At 42.5% G+C, this 11,264-nt stretch overlaps 1 protein-coding gene across 1 annotated transcript in view; it reads right to left on the reverse strand.

Moving 5' to 3' along the window:
* Positions 1–11,264, reverse strand: part of FBXO21 (F-box protein 21) — a 41,908-nt gene that overhangs the window by 12,419 nt on the left and 18,225 nt on the right. The window contains exons 6-9 of the mRNA XM_027863718.1: positions 10,535–10,668; positions 8,437–8,573; positions 4,037–4,213; positions 2,018–2,150 (exon numbers count right to left, since the gene is read on the reverse strand). Coding sequence (XP_027719519.1) covers positions 2,018–2,150; positions 4,037–4,213; positions 8,437–8,573; positions 10,535–10,668 — 581 coding nt within the window. The remainder of the gene's footprint in view (positions 1–2,017; positions 2,151–4,036; positions 4,214–8,436; positions 8,574–10,534; positions 10,669–11,264) is intronic.

Below are 11,264 nucleotides of genomic sequence, written 5' to 3' on the forward strand. Positions count from 1 at the left end.
CAAACGAAAGGCGGTACGTTAACGGTTTGCCAACCTTAAAGTGAGACAGAACGTGAGTGACTCTTGTCCTCTGGCCTGGGTGAGCGCTTGGCCTGCCCCTCCTGCTGGCTCCTCCCCTCGGGCCTCCATTCTAGCTGAGGGGGAGCCCTACCACTGTGGGTGTGCTCAGCGGCTCTGCCCCTGCTGCCTCAGACTCCAGAGGCTCCCTGGTCCAAATCATCTTGGACCCAGAATGCCCTTACACCCCTCTCGGGAAATGACCACCTAGAGTTTGTGCAGAGATTTCCAAAGGCGTAGCGCCCCCTCCTCTGCAGTGGGCCGCCCATCCTCCCTTGGGACAGTGCTCCCTGCTCTGTGCTCTGGTCCCGCATCTCCTCCTTCCTTGGATGTTCCCGTATCCTGCCAAGGGCAGCACGCTTCAAAGGGAGCACTCTGCCCTGCAGACCCTGGCTCCCCTTCCTCACTGCCTTATTTTTGCTAGCGGTGCCACCTATCTTCCAGCTGTTTCCAAACTCAGAAACAGGAAATTACAAAAAGCTTATTGACTCACGCTCAGAAACCTCAGCATCCTCCCTCTCAGGCTCCAATCCACCAACCAGACAGTCCTGCCCTGTCTCCTTCAGAACCGTTTCTGCTCTCTCCCCTTCTCTCTACCTGCCTGGTGACTGCCTTCCTTCCCTGCCCCTCCCCCATGACCGTGCTGGTGTGGGCTCCAACTCACCTCCCTAACTCTGGTGACCATAACCAGACCAATGAGGTCTGGGTGCAAAGTCCTTTTCACACTGAGCTAGGAAAAATTACTGAATGACAAAGTCAAAGAAAGATCTCTGCAACAGCCCGAAACTCCAAACTGATGTTCCATCCATCAAGGGCACAATGTGGGCCCCCTTGGAGCCCGTCTCCTTCCTCCTGAGCATGCTGACTCTGTGAATCAGGACTGCAGGTCTGTTCTCAATCAAATCCAAAGCAAGAAACAAAGGAGAGGCCGCCCAGGATAACTATACCACAAATACGACTGCTGGTGGAGGACGATTTTACAATGTGAAAAATGTGAGAGAAATGATTATTAATGACCAATGATTTGAGGAGATCCAGACATCCCTGCTTTTTCTAAAGCCCTGATGTCCAAAGTTCAGTCTCTAGAAGGACATTACTGATAATAAGATTGGATTAACTTTCTTGTTCAGACCCCACCCAGGTTGGGCAGCCGTGGCCGTCTCCTCAGGTTTAGGTGGGGATAAATGCTTTGAATAGACTGCCCAAGGCTGAGGAGGGTCTGGGTATAGAGGCAGTCTCTCTTTGACATGATGTCACTCCAAGACCCTCACAGTAACACAGCCCAGATTCTCATTGTAATATTCATTCTCTCATTAATTGTTAACCAATCAGAGTTGATTACCACTCTGGGGAACATGGGCATATAAGCTATGAGCCTGCCACCACGATTGTCTTTGGTCTAAGAGACAGATGGCCACAGAACCATCCTCTTACTAAAATGCTGGCATCATTTAATAAAATGATTAAATTACCCAGAAATTATCTCTTGAACTTTTTAAACATCACAAATGTTATCACCAAATAAAGTTCTCTTTATAAAATTTATTTCATTCCTAATGTGACTACGCATGATAAACTCTAGAAAAGATTTCCTTTTGTATTGAATACTGGATATAGGAAGGTTTACTGAAAGTCAAGGGGTAGATGTGCCAAACAAAAGTTGGGAACACTGGATTCAGATATAAAAGATGAAGATGTGGCAATTTCTGTAGGACATTTAGCCCATGTGTGGGTCAATGAATGAATGGTTAGGTGGCATAGTAACACTAAGACACCAAACTAGGAAAATGTATGTTCCCTCCTTATATTCTCAACAAGGCACCTCACTTCAACATAGAGAGGCCCTGACCCTTTGGCTCCAGCTCACCTCATTGGCTACTTCACCAAGATGTCTGCAGCCTCACTTTCCCAGCATGAGCCCCCTTACCCCATTTTACCACAGGCCACTAGAGCCCATTACCTTTTCTGGCCAAATTCCCAAATGGAAATAGAGCCTGGCCTGGAGCAAGAGATGCTGTACATGGTCTGGATACATGGCCAGATAAAGATCCAAGGAGTCCCGTAAGAGCTGGTAAGATTGATCCGTGCTTTCCCTACCAGTAAGAGAAAAAGATGCACCAAAAAGTATCTTTTAACCTTTGCATTTTCTTTCTCGTTGTCTATCTGGTGTTAAAAAATGAAACCAATGTTTCCATTTTCTAAGGCGTCCATTTGTGTTCCGAGGTGGAGGCTACAAGGCAATTTCTTTCTATAAATATTAAAAAAAAAACCCACAAACCCTTGGTTCTAATGGCTCTTTTCAGAGAATTTGTTCAACAAATGGTTCCCTATTTTAGATGGGGGAGAGATGCAAAGCAGACACCTGGCACCTCATTTGTGGATGGGGAGAAACCCAAACGTCTGTGTTGTTGTCATGGATCCCTTGTGAGGCTGTGGGCCCCAGGGGAGATACCAAGACTTCCGGGACTCCTGAGCCCCAGGAGCCTTGGTGTCCTCCCTAGGGCCTAGCACAGTGCTCTGGGGCACACAGGAGGCACTTAAAGGAGGAAGAACCTGAAAAGGGAAATCTCATGCTCATTCAGGACTAATGACTGAATGTGGCTAACAGAAGAAAACCATTATTAAAGAGCACCACATTTTCCAAATTTCTCCCCACAATCAAGTCCTTTCAAAAGCAAAACATTCACTTCCCCTTTGAAATCCCTGAAGTAATTCTGACATACCTTTATCTTCCCCCATTTTTTTGTAGTTTTACCCATTTAACAAAATCACCAGTCACTCTCAACACCTCCTCATTAGACTCCTGGATCAGACTCTCCTATCTCCACCCTTCCATCCATCAAGTTGCCACTATTGACAGTGTTCCTAAGACGGTTCTGCTTTGACCATACTACTCCATCCCTCAAAACCCTTCAGTGGCTCCCCAGTACCAGAGCAGGGCTGTTTCACTGGAAGAGGCTGAAGACCCCTTGGGCAGTCAGTCTGGGGAAGCCTACAGGCTCCTGCTCAGAATCACAATTGTAATGCAGAAAATAAAACACAAAGGAAATTATATGGAAATGCAGTTATCAAAATACTTTTAAAAAAGAAACCAAAAGTAAGTTTACGGACTCCAGGTTAAGATCACCTTGTCTAGAAGATCCAAGATTTTTGCACGTAGTCCCTTATAGGAAAGCCTTTCCTCCTCGTCTCCATCACCTAGAACCCTGGTCTTTCTTCAAGGATCAGGACAAGGGCCACTCACTTTGTGATGCCTTTTGGGATCCATCTCAGTGGTTTGAACTCTCTCTGACCTTGATTTTCCTTGCACTTTATCCATTACTGTAGATGCTATGATTCTTTCAGATTGAATGTATGTGCCTCAAGGGCAGGGAACATCTCATTTTTATCTTTCTACCCCAGAGCCAAGCACAAAGTCTTGAACGTTGTAAACACTGGAATTAAAATTTAAACATGGAAACATTTGGGACTTTCTGTTGGACATTTAGCCCACGTTTGAGTCAATTATTGATTAAGTAGCCTTTTTCACAAATGCTGAGATTACAGTAATACCTTATAAAACACATGGAAACATAAGACGAATGGAAACATTTAAATGTCAATTCAAAGATTACTGAGCAATAATGTAAAAGAAACCATCCTGCCTCCAGAATAAGTTTGGTGTCTAGCATCTTGCTCTCTTTTACATTCTCTCAGTTTTAACCTGTATATCAACTCTAAGTAGACTGTTCTTCTAGCTCTCCTAAGTGTACAGAGGGAAGGCATCTCATGGCCTACCCATGGGAGGGAGAAATGGTGACCTACAGGGCCATCTATGTCTTTGTCGGTCTATGACAGAGTCTCGCTTCTCTGGATTCACCTGTGGGGTGGGACAGCTAGGTATACCCTAGGATAAGGGTTTCTGCAGGGGTGGAAAAGCTTCTGGGAACCATCTGAAGATTGACATTAGGCAGACTCAAGTCAGACACCCAGGACTCACCGCTTTCCCAGGCTTAAGAGGTTTCCCACCATTCGCTGCAATACCTTCTTAGAGCTAACAACCCCGTAGAACTCCTCTGTCACGTGGTGGCCAATCAGATATTCACATTCTTTCACTGTCAGCTGCTTTCCTCTCCCAAAGGCGTCTATGTAAATGTAGTCAAAAATATCTTGGCTCCTAGTAAAAAAGCCCACAGAGCCCAAACTCAGGTTGGAACTGTACATTTTGATATTTAACATTTTTTAACAGGCTCCCCAAATGCCTGAGGCCAAACGCTCTATTTTCACTTAGAATGCCATTGTTTAAAACTGGTGACCTTGTATTTACCCTCTGCAGCATTCTCAGGCTGAAATGAATTGACATTAAGGAACAGTAAGGAAAGTTACATGGCTGACAACATTCCTCGAGTTTAGAAAGACCTCTGGGCAACAAGAAGCCGTCCAAGTTCTCTCAAGCTACACAAGGATCTTTCTTTCAGTTTTGACAACCAAGTCATTGGAATAAGCAGAACAAGATTACTGACCCAACTGGAGGATAATCTTACTAAGAAGAAAATGTCATCAAAATTGTGTTGACAGCCAAGGCTACCATCAGAATTGAAATGACTCTGAACAAAAGTACATTATGCTAAGTCTGCTAAGATCTGGTTTGAATATCTGCTTTTCTACCACAAGAGACAAGGGCTCTCTCATTTGGTGATGATCAGTGGTCAAAGATTACTAATGGTGCTCTAGGACTTCACAGGTAGGGAATGCCTCGGCCCTTATGGTCTTGGACAGTCTCATCTGGCCTTTGACAGAGTGCTTTGTCATACACGGCTTCATCTGACCTGGACACCAGGGATGTGTCCAAAGTCATAGGTGGTTCTCAGGGAGAGATGATGGAGCCAGCACTAGAAGCCACATCTTCAACTCTGAATTCAATCTTTTTTCTAAGGCACTGGAATGACTATTCCTGCTGGCAAAAGATCGTCTTTTTGATAAGGAATTTTTCTAGATCTAGCTGGATAAAATGTTTTTGGATTTCTGCATTAGGATCAAGAGAGTCAGGTCTTATTATATACACACTGTGAAGTCTTTGGGCTATGACAGGTAAGATGAAGAGAACAGAAAAGGAATTTATTTGGAATTGGGCAAAAATCAAAGAGGATGGTAAAAAGGAAAAAAATTATAAATGGTTTTCAAGATTTTTTGAATTTTTTGAAAATAAAAATAGTGACATTTCTTCATTTCATGTATATAATGGAAATATGACTAAAGGAGATTTAAAATCTGATAGAAAAAAATGTTTAACGATAAAGTTAAGTCAACAAGCATTTAAGAATCACCTACTACATGCCAGGCACTGTGCTGAGCACTGGGGAAACAAAGTAAGGCACAAAACAGTCCTTGCCCTTCAGAAGCTCATAGTTCAGTGGGAGAGACCAAATGTAAACAACAATGTGCAAAGAAGACTTATATAAGATATGGTGAGGATAATTTCATTGGGAAGACACTAAGATTAAGGAGGACTGGGAATGACTTCATGCAGAAGGTGGGCTTTGGAGAGGTGAAGGAAGCCAGGGTAGCCAGGAGAAGGAGATGAGGAGGGACAGTGTTCTAGACATGAGGGATGGTCCAGAAAAATGCATGAAATTGAGAGATGGAGGTGTCCCACCCAAGGAACAGCAAAGAGATCAGTGCCATGGGATTACAGGATATGTAAAGGGGAATACGGTATAAGAAAACTAGGCAGGGGGCAGGGGGCCTGGTAATGAAGGGCTTTAAAAGTCAAACAGAGGATTTTATATTTCATCCTGGTGGCAATAGGGAGTCATTGGACTTTACTGAAAAGAGAGAGAGTGAGTGTGTGTGTGTGTGTGTGTGTGTGTGTGTGTGTGTGTGTGTGTGTGTCGGGGGGGTAGAGATGGGGGGAGGGGAGATGACATGGTCAGATCTGTACTTTAGGAAAGTCAATTTTTAAAAAAAATATGTTTTTACTTATTTCACTAAGTATTTCCTAATTACATTTTAAATTTTTTAACATTATTTAAAAAATTTTTGACTTCCAAATTCTCTCCCTCCCTCCCCTTCCTCACCCTTTGAGGAGGCAAGGGACATGATATTGATTAGATGTATGAAGTCATATAAAACATGCAGGAAAGCCAATCTGACTACTAAGGAGAGGATGGACTGCAGTCATGCAAGAATGGAGGCAGGGACCCCAACCAGTAGCCACTGCACTAGTCTAGGGGTGAGGGATGAGGGCCTGCCCCTGGGTGGAGGCAGTGTCAGAGGAGAGGAGGGGGCATCTTTGAGAGATGATATGAAAGTAAAATCAACCGACCTGGCAACAGCTTGGAGGTGGGGGGTGAGATAGGGAGGAAGCCAGCATGATACCAAGGTTGTGAGCCTGGGGAACTGGGAGGAAGGCGGTGCCCTCAACAGTCACAGGGAAAGTAGGAACAGGGGAGGGTTTGGGGGAAAAGATAATGAGCTTAATTTTAGACACACTGAGTGTAAGATGTCTATGAGACATTCAGTTTGAATTGTCTAATAGTAAGTTGGAGATGCAAAAATGGAGGCCAGAGCACCGGCCCTGGAGTCAGGAGGACCTGAATTCAAATCCAGCCTCAGACACTTGACACTTACTAGTTGTGGGACCTTGGGCAAGTCATTTAACCCCACTGCCTAGCCAAAAAAACAAAACAAAACAAAAACAAAAACAAAAACAAAAAAACAAACCCTGGAGGCCAGAAGACAAGTTAGAGTTGGACAAACAGATCTGAGGATCCTCTGTATATAGGTAATAATGGAATCCTTCAGAACTGATGAGATCACCAAGGAAAACAGTGAAGAGGCCCTAGGATGAAGCCTTTGGGGAAACCTCTGCTTAGTGGCCAAAAACTGGGTGAAGATGCGGCAAAGGAAACTGCGGAGTGGTCAGACAGGTAGGAGGAGAACCAGCAGAGAACAGTGTTGTGAAAACCTAGAGAGGGAAGGATGGTGACAGACAGTGGCTGGCTCCTCGGAGATGAGCAAGACAAGGGCAGAGGAGGGAGACACAGGCCACAGCTCCAAGAAGTCTCCTTCATCCACCTTGCACAGTTAGAAGGACACGGTAGATGGGAACGAGGAGACTGGCTAAGACAGCCGTGGCGGGTGGATGCAGCACTCAGGGAAAATTTAAAATGTAATTGTATTTAAAAAGTCGCTTGTGCCAGTTCTGCTGCAGAACTGAAGATGATGCTGTTGTTTTGTCCTTCATTCTCCAAGAGGACCACTGACATCAGCAGGGTGATGTCCTGACTGGCAAAGGAATTGAAATTGAGTGAGGCAGAGCTGTGCAGAGTCATCGGCCTCACTCTCTCCTTCAGTCACTGGAGTCCAGTGGCAAGACCCAGGTCAGGATGACTGGCGACGGCCTGGATGCAGTGGGAGACCTCGGCCTTTTTAAGCTAAGGTCTCTCCGAGGTCTCAGTTTGTCTGGGGAAACGCCCGTTAGGTGATTACAGATGAGGTAAGAACTGAGGCAAAAGACAGCCTAGTCTGACTTCCTAAAAGAATCAGTCTGGGAGGTAAGACCCTCAGAGTTTCTGGCCAGAGCAGAAACAATTGCTATTTACACTCACGCGGGGCCATCAAAACCCAATGAACCAGCGAGGCTTGGGCTGGGGCCTGTTATCGGCCAATCAGGGACAGTCAGAGTGATTTGGGTTTAAAGGCATAGTCATGTAGCTCCATTTGAATCCTAATGGGCTTTATCAAAGCCTGCTTTACCAGAGCTGTATTTCAAGAAATCATGAATAAAAACTACATGAGACAAAAGAGTTAATTGTCCCAGTTTTTCAAAAAAGACAATGACAGAATAAATAAATAAATAAATGAATGAATGAATGAATGAATGAATGAATGAATAAATAGGGAAGAAAAAAAATCTAGCCCCCAAGCCCCAAACACAAGATACCTTGTGAAGTACAAGCGATCAAAACCACATGTAAGGATATGACTCCCTACATGGACAAAGGGAGGAGGAGGAAGAGGAGCAGATGATGCTATACAAGTCACAGAAACACCATTTCCAAACACTCTTTGGCTCATACCAAAAATGAGGTATCCTACTGGGGGCAGCCAGGTGGTACAGTAGACAGAGTGCTGGGCCTGGAATCAGGAAGACATAAGTTCAAATCCAGCCTCAGACATCTAACAGTTGTGTGGTCGTGGACAAGCCACTGAACCTCTACCTGCTTTGGTTCACCTACCTCCCAGGGTTCTGGTGAGGGTCAAATGAGATAATGACTGTAAAGTGCTTAGCACAGCACCTCACACATAGTAAGCAATATATGTGTTAGCTATTATTATTGTTGTTGTTACTGAAAATACATGGTCCTTAGAACCAATCGTGACTTTAAAAAAACTCACCCTTCGATACCCTGACACCATCTTAACAAGAAGTGACTAGGGAAATTGACCGGCTCCAGTCGGACTCCTAGCTGTCTGGCAATTGTTAAATAGAGTACAGAGAGACTAATCGGGATTCCTGTTCTTCGGCCTAAAACCTGAAAGAGAAAAAAAAAAACTAAACTTATTAGCTAATAGAGCTGAATATATTAAAAAAAACTAAGACATAAAAAAACTATGGAATTTTTTTTTAAAAAGAATTATTTCAAGGTAAAAAAATGAACAAAAGTAGGAATGAAGTTAAGTACTATTGGATCTTGAAGTACAGTATAATGTAATAATCAACAAAATTATTCAGTATCGTTTAAAAAAAAAAAAACACACACACATAGAAAAAAAAAAACAGGGGAGTGGAACAGACTAGAGGGGTAGCGAGTGAACACTAACCCAGAACTTGTGTTCTATGAACTCAAAAACATAAACTCTTGGGAGGAAGAACAAACACTATTTGACCAGAAATGCTAGGAAAGGAGGAAAATCATTTAGCATAAATTGGCTTTACAGAAGCTTCTTATAGCATCTATCACAACAAAGTTCAAATGGACCTAGAACCTAACTATAAAAGGTCACATCATTAAAAAATAAAAATTAGAGGAGAAGGGAAGTTTGTACCTTTCCTATGGGCAGGGGGAAAATTCTTTAGATGACTAGAGTTAGGGTAGATCACATAAGAAAAAATGGATAATTTTTGATTACACAAAATTTAAAAACTTTTGAACAAACAAAATTAATGCAGTTGGTAAGAAGACAAACTGTAAAGTGGGGAAAAATCTTTGGATCAAATATCTAATAAAAATCTGACATCCAAGATATATAAGAAATTGACAATGATATATAAAACTAGGTCAATAATATATAAAACTCCCCAATAAAAGAGTTGCCAAAGGATATAACCAAAGGATATAAAGTGGTTTTTTTTTTATTTAACCCATCAACTACAGGAAAAATACTCCAAATCATGAATAAGAAATATAAATTCAAACAACTCTGAGGTTTCACCTCACATCCATCAAACCGGCAAAAATAAAGAGAGAAAAAGTGGAGGGGGTCTGGGGAAATGGGCATACTAATATACCACTGATACAGTTGTGAACTGCTATAACAATTCTGGTAAACATACCAGAATTTTACCCCTTATACCCTTTGACCCAGTAATCCCATTACTGGGTATATATTCCAAGAAAGTCAAAGACAGAAAAGTCTCATATATAACAAATATTCATAGGAACATTTTTTGTTGTGGCAAAAAATTGGAAACAAAATAGATTTCTTTCAACTGGGGAATAGATGAAGAAATTGTGCTTAAAAATGTAATGAATTATTATTGTGCCAGAAGAAATGATGAATGTGAGGAATTCCGAGAAACCTGGGAAGACCTACATGAATTGATACACAGTGAAGTAAGCAGAACTAAGAGATTAATATCCACAAAGATTACAATAATGTAAATGTAAGGCATGTAAAGAGGAGATAAACTCTAAATGCTTGTAATAATCATTCTTGCTCACAAACAAAAAGAGAACAAAACATTCTTTCTCCTCCCTCCTCCTCTTGCCCTTTCTTTTGGTAGAGAGGTGGGGAAAATACTGGTGCAGAATAGTGTACACACTGTGAGAAGACCAGGCCCGTGTGAGCAGATTTTGCCTATTTCTTTTGCTTTGTTATTCAAAGGGCTCCAGGGAAAGGGAGGTGGCTATATTCTGAAATGACAGTGAGGTAAAAACAAAAGGCAGCAATAAAATTTATTTTAAAATGTTACACAGACGTGAGGCTAAGTCACTCAATCAAAAGGAATTCAGAGAAGGGCCAAAATGGCAAACTCAGTCCACGTGATGCATTTAAAGTATCCAAGGTCACATGGCCTCTTGGTTTAAAGCTTTAACAGTCTTACGTTGGCTTACTAGAACACATTACCAACACTACAAGGGAAGGAACTGTTTTCTGAGTGCTGGCCCATTTGTGAGGTTTTAAAAGTGAGACACCTCCCACCTTGAGACTCTGCAATGCTAGTCAAGTCTGACTTGTTAGACTTTTCCCCAATGCAGGACCGCTCCCTTACCTGATGGATATACAGGTTCAGGGCGTTGTAGTAATCCATTCGGTTCCCTCGGAATTTGAGCTGATCATAAAGGACACAGTTGATGGCCTCGAGGACCTGGCTCTGGAGCTCACCTTCAGTTATCATGGCCCCACCTAACAAACACACAGAAGATCGAAACACACCATTGATAATGGAAACAAACTGGATAGTTTGATCAGTGCTAGAAATCGTCAAGCAATTGCTGAAAGCAGATTTTTGGGAGAATGTAACTGACTCCATTTTGTTCTGTATTTTTCAATTTGCTGTGTATGACCCCTGCATGAACTGCAAGACCAGTTACAACAGCTGGTTCCCTTCAGCGTCTTCTTTGCTCCCCTAATTGGCACGAAAGGACTTAATTGCTAAAAAAAGGAGGCCTTCTACAGTCTCTGGAATGACCCCTCCTTTATCTAGCTTGTCAGGTAGTTCTCTCTGATTTAGTGTAACTAGCCATACTAATAAGGACATATTCCTTCTCTTAGCTCCTGTGACTTATGATATAGATTCTCCTAAACAAGCATGCTTTTATTCTTTGTATAACCAATTGTAGCATAATGAGCAGCCATTTTCTTTTCTTTGCTTGATGTATTATATAAATACTACTAACTGAATTGTGAATAACAAACATTCCCATCAACTGCTGGTGGGGTGTGTCACTCTCCGATTGTACTAAAACCTATGTCTGATTTCCACTGGCTTATTAGAGTTA

Source organism: Vombatus ursinus, unplaced genomic scaffold, assembly GCF_900497805.2.
Source record: "Vombatus ursinus unplaced genomic scaffold, bare-nosed wombat genome assembly UNPS02001287.1, whole genome shotgun sequence".
Taxonomy (NCBI): Eukaryota; Metazoa; Chordata; class Mammalia; order Diprotodontia; family Vombatidae; genus Vombatus; species Vombatus ursinus.